Source organism: Gobio gobio (assembly GCF_949357685.1).
Source record: "Gobio gobio genome assembly, chromosome: 14".
Taxonomy (NCBI): Eukaryota; Metazoa; Chordata; class Actinopteri; order Cypriniformes; family Gobionidae; genus Gobio; species Gobio gobio.
In genome coordinates this window covers 2,534,239-2,553,115 of record NC_137107.1, presented here as the reverse complement: position 1 = coordinate 2,553,115, position 18,877 = coordinate 2,534,239, and the positions used below count along the sequence as shown (strand labels likewise).

Below are 18,877 nucleotides of genomic sequence, written 5' to 3'. Positions count from 1 at the left end.
CATTGGCATATACTGTATATTTTCTTGAGACAAGAATACGAGAATACAAGAATATGAGACAAAAATACTAGTTTACACAGGAACTAGATTATTCACATGAGATTTAAGAGATGAAATAGAAGAGACTATAGACCTAAGTAGATGAAGTATGGTGCAGAAAGGCTGCCCACTCTGGACGCCATGGAGCAGGTTCCTAAAGCCGTGCCCCTCACGACGGTGGGGTAAAGCTCTGCAGTCGCTGGGTACACGATTGAAAACGCTGCCGACAGACCAAACTTTCCCAGCATCACCAGAGAAATGGTAAGATAACTCATATCTGCAGGTTAAAAGAGACAAAACATAACATCCAAAGTTGACCAAATACTTAACATGTGATTTTGCTTCTGTAAATGATTGATAGATTTTTTTCCATCTTGTTTTGTTCCAACTTGTGATGTTCCCAGTCAAAAATGACCAGCCGAGGTAGAGGAGGCACAGAAGGCCTGACAAGAGGAGGTGAAGAAGGATTTGAGGGAGGTCATTGAGACTAAGGGTGGTGGTAAACAGCCGCGCTTTAGAGGGAAGTAACACCCCCCTGTTTGTGCTCCCCTCAATGTGTTGGGGTCCTGTTAAGCAGGTGTTTATGTCAGTGCAGTGCATAAGGGCTGCCTCTCCGGAATTAGGGTCCGAAGTAGGTGGCAACTTTATGTATCATTGCAATATACTAAGGTTGATACCCGTCTGATAGCGGGTTCCGTAAGTAGGTGAAGTGTAACTTGCTCTCCTAAGTCTTTAGGGCCCCCTTTAAGTAGAAAATTACCTTCAGGATAATAAGTGGAGCATCTTCACCCCTGAGGGATCTTTTCTTTTTGTAGAGGCTCCCTAATTCTGTTATGCTGGCAAGGTGACCTCATCCTTTGAGGTTTAGGAAGGTCTTCCTCCATTGGGGGCTGCAATTCACAAAAAAAGGGAAGAGCCATGGCAGTAAAGGTTGAAGCTTTCTCCCCCTATTGGTGGGTACCTTAAGTAGGTAGCTCTCTTATGTTTGTGAAGCCACGGCTGCCTCCCCAAAGGTGGCCCTTCACGATTCATTGCATTATACAAAGGTTGTAGCTGTCTCCTTACTTGTCGCTTCCTTCCCTAAGTGGTAATTAGGAAACTCCTACACAGTTATTTAATAGAGTATTCTCACCCCTGGGGGGTTCCTTTAATTAAGTAGGAAGCTCATTAATACCAACAAGGTGGTAGCTTCCTCCCCCTGATGTTGGGTTCTGTAAGTAGGAAGCTCCCTTGGGTTTACCAGGGTGTGGGCTTCCCAAAATGGTGTACGCTTAACAGGAAGTCCCCAGGAGGCTGGTAGAAGGAGTTGCACCTTCCCCATTATGGGTTCTAAGTAAGGGCCTTGTCACAGTTTTGAGCACTCGCAATTTCCCATTTTGTGATATGCTGAAGATGAAAGGTTAGCTGCCTCCCCCTCATTGGGATATTTTAAGCAGGCAACTAACTCCCTTATGGCAATGAAGTCGTGGCTACCTCCCACAGAATCGGGGTCCCCTTAGTACCCTAAATGAAACTGCCTCCCTGTTTGGGTTCTTCTACAGGCAGTTTCCCTATAATAAAAGCTTTAGCATATGCTCAATGCTGTAACTGTCTCCCCAATAATGGGTTATTAAGCAGGTGGCTCCCCTTTGTGAGCAGCGAAGTAGAAACATCCTCGTCCATTTGAGGCCACCCTATGCAGACTCTACCATCCCCAGTTTTAACCTAGTCTAAGTTGGACAGAGAGTTGGACTCCCCTCACTCAGAGGGTGTTTCTGCTGAGTCTTCAGCTCCCCAGAGCCCAATCTCTAGGCCCTGGTGAGAAGTGGTTATTGCGTGAGTTTTGCATCCCTTCTCACTGATTGAGCACCCTTAATTCAGAAGTTCTGGCCTTGTGATATGCTGTTTCTAGGTCAGACGGGATGGGGCATTTTTCTACTAAAATGCTCTTCTGTGGTGTTTGGGGTTGAATCAGATCCTCTTATATATATTTAAGGCATGCCTTCCCCCTAATGGCGGGTTTCTAAGTAGGCAGCTTCTTTATGTTTCATGAAGCGCAGCTGCCTCACAACAGGTTGGGTTTACAAGCCGCTTCATGAGTCAACAATAAGGTTGAAGCTGTCTCCACTAATAGTGAGTCCCTTAAGTAGACAGCTCCCTTAGGTGGTGAGTGAAAGGTGAGGAAACAAATTTTTCAAGACGACAATCCAACGCCTTCCATTGACTTTGTATTGCGTGAGGCTGCCTCATTGTCATTTCGGACTTATAACAAAAAAACTGAACAGTGTCTAAAAGCTGATATGTGACAAGGTGTACAGCAAACAAGCTAAAAAACACAGAAATACGTTTTTATAAGCCGTCGACCCAAAAAAACGAGCGTTTAAGAAGATAAAAGTGAATACAGGCAATACGAAGTGAAGCTTCAGCTGAAGAATGGGTAAATTTTGGGATCCTGACACTCAGTATGCCTCAGTATACCTATGTGTGCAGTAAATATGTTGTCATTGTTAAGTCAAATATCCAAATGTCAGTTTTATATATATTTCCTGTCGCTGATATCGTTCTCCTCTAGTGTGTGTACTTCTCAGTGTAATATAACGTGTCTCAATGGCCTGAATCCACTTTTTTGTCCTTAAACGCTCGTTTTTTGGGTCAATAGCTTATAAAAACGTCTGGGTTTTTGGTTGTGGGTTTTGTTTAGCTTGTTTGCTGTACACTTTTTCACATATCAGCTTTCAGACATTGTTCTGTTTTTTGTTATAAGTCCGAAATGACAATGATGCAGCTTCACTCAATGCAAAGTCAATGGAGAGCGTTCGATTGTTTTCCCCCCCGGTGGGCGTGGTCTTCAGATTATGACGCGTGTCGCTCAGTCTATATATTAGTCAAAAATGACCATCCATTGAAAATTAAAAATGCCAGGTCATTTTTGACTGGGAACACAAGAGGCGGGTTTAGGTTTTTCAACACAGCATAAGGGTTGAACATACTCAAAAGTGAACACTAAACCTTCTATTCACTATTTCTGCTGAAACATATCTTTTAATGAATATCGCTCATAAATTTCTCACGTTGTGGTATGAGGTGTATGAAGAGAAGAAGCAGTCCTCCAAATGCCAGGGTGGAAGACAAGCAGAGTCGGCGTGGCAAACGGCGGAGCATCAGCCAGGCCATGAAGAGCGCAGGCACTTCCACCATTGCTGACAGGAAGCAGTTCAGGAAGATGTTCCCATGTAGACTGGACGTGTTCAGAGACAAGGCACAGTATCCAACAGAGACAGCAAACCTAACAGAAGAAAGTCAGTGTGGTCCATACACATAGTTTAGTGTACAGAGATTAATATTCCCTTTAAAATATTATACTGATTTTATATAAATGTTTGTAACTAAAAACCAATAAATAACCCAAAAAAAGGATGACCTTTTCATATTCAAATACAAAACACACTGGGCCAAGAGTCTGAGACCACATCAAAATCTGGGATTCAAAATCTAATTCAGTTTGAACCCAATAATAATAAAGTTTTAGGATGTTTAAACAATAAAATGCTATGATTTATGTTTCTGCCATATTTCTAAACAAACAAGCAAATATATGACATTAATCTTGTGACTCTTTGTACAGAGGTTCTGCTGGAGAACACGAAAAAGAGACACAAAAAATACAATCACAAAAAGCATTTTTAAAACATAATTTTTAACTCTGCATTCGCATTATGCTCATTCTTAGAATAAAAGGTTATATTTTTAGTAGTGGCCAAAAGTGATGTCCGGCCTAGGAAAATTGACATCTCTATTTTTTTTACGTTTGTGTAAGCATATTGCATAGTTGTGCTTGATTTTTTGATTTTTTTTATTTGATTTGATATCTTTATTTCGAACATGAGAGAAGAAAAAAAATTATAATAATAATAAAATACAATAATGTTCCAACATTTTAAAAGGGAAAAAAAAGTAAAGAAGAAAAATAAATTTAAAAAGAAAACAGCAAAGTATCTTACTTTCCTGTATAAACATGCTTCTATCTCATGTACGAAAAGGAGTAGGAAGAAGTAAAACTTATGTACTCCTACCCCTTTAATTCTTGCTTTCCTTTAAATAACATACATATGCCTACACCTACGCATATACATATACACATCTACATATATATACATACACATATACACATCTCTATATATACACATACATATCTATACCCCTATAGCTACATAACACATACCTACATATAATCATACATACATACATACATACTTTATTACAAGTATTTCAAGTCATAACAGAGGAGCTCTCCTATTTTCCTACAGTACTTCTTGATACTTCTGTATACATTTTTTAAAGAGGAATATGTTAGGGAATTGCTTTAATTTTTTCATCTAGTTTATTCCACAATTTAACTCCGCAAATTGATAAACATAATCTTTTCCTTGTTGCTCTAAATCTATTAGTCTTAAAGTTTCCCCTTCCCCTTAAGTTGTACCCTCCCTCCCTCTCAGAGAACATCTTTTGTATATTCCCAGGCAATAACCTATTTTTTACTTTGAACATAAATACTGCAGTTTGATATTCAATTTGATCGTAGTATTTTAATAATCTCGACTGCAAAAATAATGAATTTGTATGTTCACAGAATCCTGCATTATGAATGATTCTCATAGCTCTTTTTTGCATTATGACTAACAGCTGTAGTGAATGCCGGTAAGTGCTTCCCCAAACCTCTACACAATAGTTCAAATAAGGTAACAATAATGAGCAGTACAAGATACGAAGAGATTTAAGATCCAGCATATGCTTAGCCCTAGCTAGAACTGCAATGCTTCTGGACAGTTTGGTTTTGATGTATTTTATGTGAGGCTATCAGCATATCTTTTCATCTAAGAAATTTATTTTCATTTACTCTTTCTAAGTTAGCCCCCTCTATCTGTATTTGTGCTTGTTGCTTTGACTCACAGTTTCCAAATACCATGAATGTAGTTTTACTCAAATTGATCGATAATCTGTTAGTATCCAACCATTGTTTTATTTTCTTAAATTCCGAAGTGATTCATTCCGAAAGAAGCTGTAAGTTGTCTCCTGAACCAAATATGTTTGTGTCATCTGCAAATAATACAAACTTCACTACTTCAGATACTTTACAAATATCATTAATATATAATTAAACCAGGGACTACAGATGAAATTTAGCTTGTAGCTAATTCTGGTGTGGCTGAGTGCCATACACTGTCCCTGTTAAATAAACTAATAAATAAATAAATAAATAATAAAAATAACTTTGGTCCCAGCACTGACCCCTGTGGGACACCACAAGCCATGCCCAGACATTCAAATGAATACTCTCCTATCTTCACAAATTGTTGCCTGTCTCTCAGATAACTGCTTACCCAATTTAAAACTACTCCCCTGATCCCGATTCGTTCCTTGGAGTTGATTGTTTTATTTGTGATAACGCAATGAACAAAATGGTACACTAGGAAATTGCAATGCTTAGAAGGCAAACTGTTTTCACCGATACCTCTAAACAGGTTAGGATATTTCACTAAATGATATACCCATTTGTTCCTCAACTGCTTATGTGTTCCACTCCACTTTTAGACACGCACTTGCAAAATTCCCTAAGCACTTCCCTCGGGGGAATCCCTGCCGCCATTTTGAAGCGTGTTCCACTTCGTTAAGTGGACGAGGGAACACTCAAAAAAAATGATACGTTGGATTTACTTAATTTTTTTTATGTCAACAGGTTCCACGTAATTGGGTTATGTTGAATTTAATTAACCCTTAATTGTCCCTTGGGGTCCAGCTGACCCCACTGGACTTTTCCTCCATTTTTTAAAAGTGTTGCCTTCATCTCAGGGCCATGAGACTCTGTGACTTTTCCTAATTAATCTATCTAAACATGCACAAAAAATCTGGGCTTGATTTGGTTGTTCTAAAGGTGTGTAAAAATTTTTTTACCATTTAAGTCCCTCGGGGTCAGATTGACCCCACATTGAAAATGAATGGGAAAGTGTAAAAAATAAAAAAAAATCACTTTTTTTGTCAAAAAAATTAACTAAATCCAGTATAAATCTGAAAATTTCCACATTTATATCAAGGTCTGGTCCTAGAGCATAAACACAAAGTAGAACGAACTTTCTATCTCATACACACACACGTACACACACATGTGTGTGACTGCAACAGAGAGTATTTTTATTGAAATTGGCAAATAAAATCAACAAAACTGGCATAAATCTGAAAGATTTTCATAAATAAATGAAGTACTAATACTAGAGCACAAATGCAATATGGAACAAGCATGTTCACTCACAATCACAATCACACAAACACAGGTGTCTGGAGCATTTTTTTGGATTTTGGCAATGAAAGGGAAAATGTAAAAAATGCTTTTTTTCCCTTTGTTTGTAAAAAAAAAATCAACTAAATCCAGTATAAATCTGAAAATGTCTACATTTATATCAAGATCTGGTCCTAGAGCATAAACACAAAGTGGAACGAACTTTCTGTCTCATACACATACCCACACACACACACACACACAAACACACACACATGTGTGTGACTGTAACAGAGAGCATTTTTATAGAAACAAACTGGCAAATAAAATCAACAAAACTGGCATAAATCTGATAAAATTCCATACATAAATGAAGGACAAATACTAGAGCACAAATGCAACATGAACAATCATGAGAAAGAGAGGGAAAAGGGCAAATAAAAGAAAGATGAAAGGCAGCTTAACTTCTGCATAACTTCCCTCTGGACCTCTAGTGGATAATGTGCTCATTGCACTCTCTCTCTCTCTCTCTCTCTCTCTCTCTCTCTCTCTCTCTCTCTCTCTCTCTCTTTAACTATAATTCCTAAAGTTTTTCCACAAACCTACAGATGGCGGTATTCTATCCCTAACACATAGAGCAATGTCCAAAAACTATTTATATTTATTTAAGATCATCATTCAAGTGATTTTTTCATAAAAAAATAATTTTTAATGAGCCAATTTATGATATAGTTAAGTATTTGTGCAGTCAATAGGTAAAAAAACTACCAAATACCCACAAAAACACAGCATAAATGTATAGTTGAGAAGTAAATAAAAAAAATGATATATAGTTTTCCATGTAAAAAAATTATATTTCCTTATGCAATCGCTCTGTAAAAGTTTGGGGTCTATCTGAGCACAAGGGCCTCAAACGTAAACCCTACTTGAGGGACGATTAAGGGTTAACATTGATAATTTCAGTAAACTTATTTTTTTTTACGTAAGGTTAATTCAATGCCATTTGGTTAAATCAGGTTTACATTCTTAATTTTGTCAAAAACTATTCAATTTAATTATTGTAAAATGAATATAATAACAAACCAAAACACATACTCAGTTTAATTGATTATTTTTGTTTAGTAAAACAATTTTTACAACATTTACAAAACCTTTTACAAGGTCTTTGGCTAGCCAGAAGATTGTTTGGTTACATCCATGGCATGCCCAAAGTAGTTGTTTTTTTATTATTAAAAACGACTTTAATTGTTATTAGCAGGTCCTTACCCCAAGCATATGCTAACATAAAACACAAACATAACAAAACCTTTTAAATACCAACATAAAACATTAAGCATTAAAAAGTCTCTCCGTTTTCTCATCTTGTTAAAAATGCATCAAATAGCACTTTATTTAAACATTTACTCTCTGAATTCAGCCCCTTTGCAAAGCATGATGGGAAGTGAAAGTCTTGTTTGATTGGGTTACTTAATTGAAACATGTTATTTCAAAATGAAAAGATCAAGTAATGTCAAAAAGTAACAGTTTAAGTCAGTTTAACATGAATCAATTACATTTGAAACCTGATATAATGGTGTTATATCAAGATGAATTGCTTAAATAAAGTGAACAGCATAATAAAATAATTTTTTGAGCGAAGTTTATATGGAATAATCGACTTCATATGTACACAACAGGCAGCTTCATATCCCACAATGCAACACGAATGTGACGTCACCCCATATCGCGTTTAATTCACCCCACCACAAACAACTCTATGATATTTGAATTATTTTTATAAATTTCGTAAAGGAAACACATAAATAATAAATCAACTCCATAGTGGATTCAAAGTGATCAAGGGCTTAGGACGTTCCAGTTCAGCCCACCAGTAGTGGGCACTCATGCAACGCAAGCAATGACGCACATCCGAGTGAACGAGACGGAGGGAAGTAAGCAAGTGAAGGGCATAATAAAAACTGGAACGCAGCATTGGAATGAGGACGAATGTCACGATCACCAGCTGGAGTGCCCTTGATATCCACCAGAGGGCACTCCTCCCTAGACCATTGCCATATCAACATGGACTACATTTCCCAGAACCCACTGCCCAGACTCATTATCCCTGATTGTCTTCAGCTGTGTATCATTAAAGTTGCCTATATAAGCCCGGTTTAGTCTGTCATTCATTGCTAAGTCTTGTATGTGTCACAACTGCATTTCTGAGTGCTCTTTTGGTTATCTGTTTCATGATTTTTGACCCTGTTGCATAATGATGGGAGAAATTAAGCTTTTCATACTAAATGATTTGCAAAACGATTCACTTTTTCAAAGCGTTTGAAACGCCACATGCTGGTCAAACTGTTAATGCAACAAAAACTTAGGTCAAACATGAATAAAAACTACTATTATTCATTTTAATTACATTAATGTCTTATTAAAACCTCTACAAATGAATAAAACTGATCAGAGATCAGGTAAAACCCATAGAGGCTTGTTCAATGTTCCACCGCTGGGAGGGCGATCTCAGTGAATCTGCATAAATCATGGGTTCACAGAAATCATCGCCGAGGTCCAGCAGTGAACCATTAAAATGTCAAAACAATTCAAAACAGTCATGATGTAGCGAAGCTTCATTTACTGAAATCACGTGACTTTGGCAGTTTGATGCACGCTCTGAACAACTGATGCGAAACAAAAGATTCGTAAAGGTTCATAAAGCAGTGTTTCGAATGCGCCCATCACTACTGTTGCCTGTTTTCCGGATTTGCCCTGTTGACCTTTCAGTTTGCCTGAGTTCCTTCCCCGTCATCTGTTTGGATTGTTTGCCTGTGTTTTTAACCAGTGCCGGCCCGTGGCATAGGCGGAATAGGCAAATGCTAGGGGCGCCACTCATCCATAGGGGCGCCAAAATGTATTACTGATACTATTTTATTAATATTAATTTGAAATATTACCAAATAAAGCGCAAAAAAAACCTAACTAAGTCCCCCGCCTCTTCCCAGTTCGCCTCATCAATCTCCCCCTGCCAATCTACTTGAAGTGCGTCAGAAATACAACGCGCGATCAGTTTATCGTTAGGGGAATTTGTTGTGTCGCGTCGCCTCTCGCCGCATCCAACGTAGACAGGATTGCTTTCATTTTTTAGGGTGCTTGGCCGCTCGCGCCAGGTGTTGACACGGTGTAAGTTGCCTGATTATTTATGACGGATGGCCGAATTGTAGTGTCAAAAAAGACAGAAGCCCCAGGCAAGATAAGGGATACACTGCTCTTCTTACTTAGTATTTGTATTTTGTTTCTAGTCTAAATATCTAAAAATTCTTAAATCAAGGTGCATTTACTAGATAAGTAAAATGACAGAAGATATTTTTCTTGTTTTCTTGAAAATAAAATCAAAATGAAGTGAGTTTTTGCTTCAAACAAGCAAAATGATCTGCCAACAGAGTGAGAAAAATAATCTTGTTCCTGATTGAAATCTTGTTTCTGTCCCAAACAGAAATAAGATTATTTTTCTCACCCCATTGGCAGATAATTTTGCTTGTTTTAAGCAAAAACTCACTTCATTTTGATTTTATTTTCAAGTAAACAAGAAAAATGTCTTATGTCATTTTTTTTATCTATAGTAAATGCACCTTGATTTAAGAATGTTTAGATATTTGGACTGGAAACAAGAAAAAGATTCTTGTTTAAATAAGAAGAAATTTGTTTTGCAGTGTAAAGACAGAAGTAAAGTGATATAGGCAAATTGATGAACAGTTTATTTAATTGCATAGTAGTAAAATACTAATTTTGTATTTAAGTTTTAAGTTTGCTTTAAGTTTGCTAATTAATTCCAGTTATTTTTACCTTAAACTTTATGCAAGCAGCTGTTCTGGGTTCTCCAGAGGCCACAGCCAGTGTGATTTTGTAAAAAATAAATAATATTAAAATATTAAACGCATGTAATATCACTTTTTTAATAGCCTAATGTTTTAACTCTGCAGTTGTGCAGTTTTAAGAGAGTTTTAAGGGGGTGTATATCAATTTTAAAATGTATTTGCCCAAATTAGTAATGATATTTATATACAGGTTTATTTAAAATAGCAACATTTTATGTAAAATTCCCATTAAATATCTACATTTCTGTTTAATTCCTGGTGAAAACATGAATGCTCATAGTTTAGTGGAGTATTGCTGCCATCTACTGGAAAACAAACACTTTTGCTTGTTCTCAATGAATAGTTTGTGCATGAATGTTAGATGCCCTCTTGCTCTTTGTGTTTAGGCTGTTTTGTGGCATAGGTGCAATTTTTGTATAGTTTGACTATCATCAGCCTTTAAAAGATAAATAATAATAATAATAATATCATCAGCATAATGACGGGGTAGAATGGACTGGACATCATATAAAACAACAACAATAAAAATAAAACATCAATGCATTACAAAAATAAAACAGTACGAGTGTTTCCAAAGACTGATAACGTGTAGTGCTAAACCTTGACACAAGGGGCACCAATTAAAATCTTGCCTGGGGTAGCAAATTGGTCAGGGCCGGCCCTGTTTTTAACCTTTTGGATTACGTCTTTGGATCACCCTTTAATAAACTACTGCGTTTGGATCCTCAGCCTTTGCATCTCCGAGCAGTTTGTAACAACCACCAGTCGGGATCTTCTCCTTGGCTCCCAGTGGACATTGGATAGTTAGTTCTCGCTTTCAAGGGCTTTGTGATAGGAACAGGATAACTTGGGAAGGCTCGACGTCTCTTACGATTCCTTTGCTGGATTGGCACTAATACTGGTAATTACAGTTGTTTTTATTCGCTTAGTAAGGAGTACATTCTCTTAGTACTAATATCCCAACAGATCATCAAAAGTGCACTTTTTTCCAAAACATTTCATCATTTTCAATTGTTTGTACAATACACAAAACCACAAAGTATCCTTTTCACTACACTCTTTTTTTTTTAAAAACCTATATAAACATTTCATTCACAGTAACTGCCTTTCATAGAGCTCTTACTATCAAACTTTTGATTTGCATCTCTTCTCGTTCAGTTTAATACATTTGTCTATTTTTTTTTAATCCACTTTGGTACTATTTTCGCAAGTAAGGTGTACATTTTCAAAAAACTCTTAGTACAAAAGTATCACACTGATCACACTTGTAACACTAGTCATTCTTTCAAAACCTAATCTCATGCTTTCATTACAGTTATATATATTTTCAGTCCACATAATCATTCAAACACAAGATTATTGTAATATGTAATGAGAACATTTGGTATAATCATTGAAACACAACAGTGTGATCTTCAATTTAGTACTTCAGTACTTTTAACAATCAGTGTCAAATCACCCTTGTTGCTGAAATAGTTACAGTAATACAGATGCCACATTAGAAAATACACTTACAGTATTACCCAACTTCTATCTAGTGTGTCAATAAAAGATGTGATGAAACGGCCATGAGGTTCTGTGCTCTCACTGTATCATATGACTGATTCTATACTGTAGTTGAGCTTTATAAGGGTGAGGTACAGTAATGTGGCAATCTCTACCATGGTAATCGGTTTACCGTATAACATGGCATACATACTGTAATGTAAAATGCTGTATTTGATGCCATCTGTCTCCCTTCTTCTGAGATAAATCATCTAAAATAAATCACATATGTAAAAATAATTAATTACATTTGGTAATCAATATTGGAAATTGCAAACAAGTTCTATAGAAGCTATGTCTATAGAATCAATATCTAATTTCAATAATATTGAATATCTTAATATAATTCTATAGGGGTACCAAATGATTAATTGATTAACTATTAAGATCAGTTGGATTAAATAATAGACAAATGAAAAAGAAGAGATGCAAATCAAAAGTTTTATAGTATGAGCTTTATGAAAGGCAGTTATTGTGAATTAAATTATATAGGTGAAACAGTTATTTTGTGTACTGAAAAGGTTGTGTATTGTACTAACACAATTGAAAATTGTATCTGCTATGATATTAGTACTAAGAGTTTTGAAAGTTTACAAGCAGTCTAATTGCTTGAGAAAATTGCAACCAAGCAATAAAAAACGATAAAAACAAGTTAGGACCTTGCAAGCTGGCTCCAGCATCTCCACAACCGACTGCATGGCTTGGAGAAAAGTCAAATGTCTTGACATCACCACTTTGGGATGCTCGCCATAGCAATTATGCGATTGGCGTGACATACTGGAGACAGTCTTCCTGGCATTCTGGATACTTGATTGGCTGGTCGTTAGCGGGATTGGCTGCCATTTGAAGATTCCGCAGCTCCATTCCTATGTGGAGAATCGGCTGGATGGATTTCCTCTAGAGCAGACTTGTCAATGCCCTCAAGGACTTTGGACCAGGACTGGTTTTACAGGAACTGATCTCTTCCTGGGATAGCTCCTGGCTGCAGAAAATCCTTTAAAAATGTTTTGGTCATTTGAGAGTTAGCTAGCTCTGCTTGAATGGCGCTGCTCGACATGCAGCAAAAGACAACACCCAAGACCTTCAGTGATACTGGTTTCTTAACGTCATCTTTCACATAGCAGTGTCCAAAGAGATCTACTGTTGCAAACTTAGGATAGGATGCAATCTCTCTGGTGGTAAACACCCATGACTTGCTGACATTTCTTTGCTTTGGTTTTTCTACACTGAGCGCAACTGTCAACAACCTTTTGGGCTATTCTCCTGCCTCCAATGACCCAGACGTTCCTACTAATCCTAAGTAGAGGGGAGGAGCAGGTTACAAAGGTTAACGGGTTAGTGATCACGTCAGAAATGTTTTGTGGACCCGGCATACACCACAACTCTTGCACCTTTGTGATTCCTTGGATCTCTCCAATTCTATTACGAAGAACATTTTATAGCCATAGCTTTCTCACTGTACCGCTATCAACCAAATGGTACCATTTCTCAACTCTAATTCGGCTCTGCTGCTCAAAGTACTTCCACAGGTGTGTGGCAAACACTGCTCCACACATTTTCGCGGCAGAAGCTCAGTGGTTCATGTAGGTTGTCTACAAACCAGAAGGTTGGTGGTTCGATCCCCGGTTCCACCTGACCAAGTGCCGAGGTGTCCATGAGCAAGACACCTAACCCCAGCTGCTCCCGACGAGCTGGATGGCGCCTTGCATGGCTGACATCGCCGTCTGTGTGTGAATGGGTGAATGTGAGGCAATGTGTAAAGCACTTTGGATGGCCATTGGTCTGTTAAAGGCGCTATATAAATGCAGTCCATTTACCCTTTACCATTTCTGCTTTGACAGCATCTCCTTTATGGTCTAAGGGAGTGAGTTTGGCTTTGGACTCCACAAGCTCAGTTCCATCTGAGGTTACCAGGCTACCAAACGCTCCATAAGACCAGGGCGGGACGGGAGGGACAGACCAGGGGCGGCCCGCAGAGTTCAGGCGGCCAGGGCGGCCCACAGAGTTCGAGAGGCCCGGGCGGCCTGCAGAGTTCAAGACGCCTGGGCGGCGCGGGCAGAGCAAGACACCTGGACGGCGTGTCGGAAAAAGGCCGCAACCTCCGGGATGGTCTCTGGGCTTGGGACCACCGGAACTTCCACGGAGGGAGCCTTTCTCCTCCTCCTCCGCTTCGGGACCACCGGAACTGGGACCTCCGGAACTGGGACCTCCGGAACTGGGACCTCCGGAATCGAGACCACCGGACCCGGGACCACCGGAACTGGGACCACAGGAACAGGGACCACCGGAACAGGGACCACAGGAACAGAGACCACCGGAACTGGGACCACAGAAACAGGGACCACCGGAACTGGGTCCACTGGAATTGGGTCCACCGGAACTGGGACCACCGGAACTGGGTCCACCGGAACTGGGTCCATCGGAACTGGGACCACCGGAACTGGGTCCACCGGAACTGGGACCACCGGAACAGGGACCACAGGAACAGGGACAACAGGAACAGGGACCACCGGAACAGGGACCACAGGAACAGGGACCACCGAAAGCCTTCTGCACCAGGCGGGCCAAATACTCCACTGCCGCCTCAAAAGATATAAAATCCAACCCTCTAATTACCACCCAGTCAAACGGCTCATCCAGGGCGTAATTAAAAAGGTCCTTGAGTGCCCCGTCGTTGAGTCCTAGACCCTCCGCCGCTTTGTTGAATTGTTCAGAAAACCTTCTAGGCTCCGTCCCTTGCTGACGGAGGGAACACAAGACCTCAAACTGAAGTATGCGCTGGTATAGAGGGCACGGGACAGTGGGGGCTGGTGGATGAGGCGAACCCTTCTTCCGCTGAGTCCTCATGATAGGTCGGACCGTTATGTCATGGTGAATGAAGGAAAACTAAGGTGAGGCCTCAAATGCGGGGAAAAAGGAATTTATTAACAAACAGGGTTCTTGCAGGTTTCAGAAAGTCAAATTTAAGACCTTTTTAAGACATTTTAAGACCATAAAGATTATTCTGGTTAAAATGCACATTTTTTTTTTTTTTTTTACAAATGAAAAGTGTATGCATATAACATTTTATATATTAATGTTTATATATTAACGAGACTAATAATAATGATTATATTCAATAAATACAAATATTTAACAAAATTAGAAATATTACTATTACAATAACATTTTAATGATAAATTTTTTTTAAATAGAGTATTTAAGAATAAATATAACAATATAATAATAATACTAATAAAATAACATTTATATTTTACAGAAAACTTATTTTACAAAAAAACCCTGCTGGGTTACCTGTTAATGTGCAGACAGCCTATGACTAAAAATCATTAGAACGGTCTAAAGATTTATTGTAAAAAATAAAATAAAAAATAAAGAAATTCTGTGCTTTTTATCTGTGATATACATTTCTTAAAGTCTATGTATTTAATATGAAATATGAGCCTCTTATGCATCCACTGTGGGGGAAAAACTGTACATTGGAGAAAAACATATGGGTTGTCATATAAATTTATTTAGAGAGAAGTATTATTTTTCATATTTGTTACCCAAACTTTCTTTCATTCATACTGGAAGCCAGAGGGCGCCCTCGAGCAGAAACTCCACATTTCCCTCAGAGAAGTAATCCTTAGCCCTAATGTGAAGCTAGCGATGTAGGATAAACTGAAGATAGAAACGCTTTGACTGATGAAACGAAGACAATAAACACGACTGCATCAAGCTATAGTGTATTTGAGTTCTTCAAGCCTTCACTATTGTCATAATAATAAGGTATGCAGTGCTGATTGAGTGCAGACTTTATCACTGTTTAGAATAATATAAAACAATGCATGTCTGCCTCATTCTGTCCAGAAAAATACAACGTAGACGTATTTTGCGGGCAGGTAATTGCATTTATCACGGGATTTGTAGTTTTATCACCGAGTACGTGTACCAACACCCCCAGAAAGAACTACAACACACTGAACGAACGCTCTGAGGGCGGCGCAGCAAAGACTCTAGAGCTCCGCTTTCGCGATTCGATACTTTTTTGCTACAGTGTAACGTTAATTTAACTTTCTGCAGCCAGCATTTCTGGAAATTTCTGGAAATGTACGAGGATAACACTTTTTTTAAGACCTAACTAAATTAAATTTAAGACCTCAGGTGAAAATCTGGCCTAAATTTTAGACATTTTAAGACTTTTTAAGACCCCGCGGGAACCCTGAACAAACTAAACACAAGCACAGAACAAAACCCACGAGGGGGAAAACATAACCAGAAATAACAAAACTAACTAACAGAAACATACCAACCGGAATCACGGGGTAAGGAAGACGTTAGACAAAATAACAAAACACCCATGTGCAGCACAAGACAGGACAGGCATGTGACAGAGGTACATTACAGCACCATAAGCATTTTCGCTTCTATCAGTTATAGGAAGTTATAGCTCTAGTAAATTTCATTTGGCCAAGGTGGATGTACTTCTCAAAGAGCTTGAGAGGGCAATGTCCCAAGTCTTATTGCCGGGAACCCTTCCATCCTTTACCTCTTTGAAAGCTCTTCGAACAAGAACTGCTCCTTTCTGCTTGGCTAGAGTTCCTAGGCCTACTGGATTGTACGCCCCCGACACCTGACTCAACAACTCCCTACGTGTCAGTGGATTAGGTGTTTGGGCTCTGACTTGCTCTTGCTCTTGAACAAGTTGCATTTTCTTTCTTCTCTTTGAAAAATTGATTGACGTCATAACATGGAGCATGTCTTTTTCCATGTCATAGCCCCAACCAAGTGCCTTTTTGTCATCATCACGCATTTGGTTTGGTAAAACCATAATTGTCGTTGTGGGATGTGAGAATGCCATCAACATAGCTGTCATACTAGAGCACTCTGCGCTCTTCAAGGTAAAAAAAGGATGGCAAATTGCCAGTTTCATGCATACCCTGCTGGTTTGTCTCCAATATTGACCAGTGTGACTGCATATTCACTTAGCTCTTCATCCCCAGAGTCTCACCAAAGAAATTGGTGCAGATGCATTTAACGGTCTTCCAACCAAACTGAATTGTACATCTTTTTTATGTCTCCTAATGTGGCATACACTACGTTCCCGAATCTTAACAGGACAGCATGTATCTGATTAAGTCTGGGCCTTTCAGTAACAGGTTGTTCATACTGACGCCTCTAAATCTTTGGCTGCTGTTCCAAACAAGCCACACTGGGGTTGTGACTGAGTGAGGATTAGGAGCAATAAGGCTTAAGTACCACACAGGCCCGCTCCAGTTAGTGTTTTCAGATAACTTTACTGCAGCCCCTCTGTCAAGCATGTCCTGCACTTGAGCGCTTAAACCCATTCAGGTTCTTTGGCTAGTTGTTTTTCAATTCTCTGAAACGTAGCCCCAACTGCATACCTGTTATTTGGCAAGGAAGCTGGGTCTTATAACCAAGCATGCAAGTTATAGCCAATGCAGCTCCTTGCTGTGGTTGTCCTCCATGATGTAAGTGAGTTCCTGTCTTACTATTTCGAGTTCTCCTCAGCTTGAGTCATTTCTTTCCCACCTGGATGGCAGTTTCCGCAGCGGCAAACCCCGCACTTCTGCTCACATGCTGCGCCAATGGAATCCCACTTCCACCATTCCAGAAAGTTACGGCTACTGATTGCAGTGCTTGGAATCGGGCCAATGGCTAGTGACTGGCCAATGGATGGTACTCTTCGTATTTCACAGCTGCCATTCTCATTGACCTTGCGAAGTGCATTTTGGACACGTGGGCTGATACATCTACCTCCTTAAAGAGCTCGGAAGTTCCTCCGACCATGTTTACCAGTGACCCATCGTACAACACAAGGTCTCCAACCATTCAGACTCTATGAGGGGCTAAATGGCCTTCTCGATGGCTTATAAGTAATTCAACTACTTGGGGCCTCGCACGTTCAACAAGAGGTAGCCTATATCTGTAAAGAATTTAATTGATGATGTGTTAGATTCTGCGCACTTTGGCCGTGATCTTGTCGCAGCAAAAGCCAAAGATGGAGAGGTTTGTGTCTCCTCTGCCTCGCATGGGCACACACTCAGATCCCAGACAGCAGCATAGTGTCAGCCCGCATCTGGTACACGTGGAATACACACATACAAGATGTGGGTCGGATCTGGGCAGACACTATGTTGCTGTCTGGGATGGATCCTTATATCTCTCATTTCCTTCTGTAGAACACGCTGATTGGTCAAGATGTCATTTTAACTTTGTTTCGTTTTAATGGAGTTAACTAGTTAACTGAGGTTCAGGAGCGGGGCCACGCCTCAACCAGTCACCTGACTTCTCAAAACCTTCTTATATTGGGCCGCCCCTTACAGTACTGTTTGTCTCGTTCTCTCAAACCCTCCCTTCCCCTCTCTCTCACATCCATCCATCTTTACTATCCCCTTTTCTCTTCCCTTTCAGGTTGTATTGGGGGATCCTAATCACTCTGCCTACATTTAACTGATGATGCCCCCACTCATTCATGGTTGTGGCGTGATCCTTGCTCGTGAATGATCCATAATACATTAATTAACCAGGCAATTTCAGTTTGACTAAAATTAAGTCAAGAACCCTAGGGTTCTCTTTAGAACATCACAGAACCTTTTTTTCTAAGAGTGTGGTAAAGACAAATTTTACAGCAAATTAAAAAAGGCACAAGAGAAGAAATTTCCCTAGTGGTCTCTGACGTCTGGAGCCCAGTGTATAGGATAATGACTACAAGTAAAAACAGCTATGGATATATACGTATATATATATTCGATGTACTGAATATATGCACTAATCCACATCTTGAACCAGATAATGGCTGCGTCCAAAATTGCATACTCTCTTGAGTAGGTACTTATTTTGCAGCCGCTAAAAATTGTTCTATATATTATGAATGTAATCTGGATGTACTACATTCACCACTATTAGTATTAGTAATAGGAAGTGATAAGAAGGAAGAATATGATTTTGGACGCAGCCCATGTCTATTTTAAATACATGCAAGAGCTCTCACCAGACCAGGCACAGCAGGAAGGTAATGCAGCGGATGTTGGTGGTCTTCACCAGGTCACAGAGACTGAAGGTCTTCAAACTTCCAGCATTTTCCATTGACTGCAGCGCACGTGTCACAAAAAAAAGTTTTTTAGCAAAAGTTAGCAAAAGACATCCACAGCTAAAACAATATAAAAGCATCCTTATG

General features: G+C 39.2%; 1 protein-coding gene across 1 annotated transcript in view; it reads right to left on the bottom strand.

Annotated features, from left to right (window-relative positions):
* Positions 1-18,877, bottom strand: part of LOC307136881 (solute carrier family 22 member 4-like) — a 42,424-nt gene that overhangs the window by 2,451 nt on the left and 21,096 nt on the right. The window contains exons 6-8 of the mRNA XM_079834214.1: positions 18,692-18,789; positions 3,090-3,304; positions 134-316 (exon numbers count right to left, since the gene is read on the bottom strand). Of these exons, the coding sequence (XP_079690340.1) occupies positions 134-316; positions 3,090-3,304; positions 18,692-18,789 (496 nt within the window). The remainder of the gene's footprint in view (positions 1-133; positions 317-3,089; positions 3,305-18,691; positions 18,790-18,877) is intronic.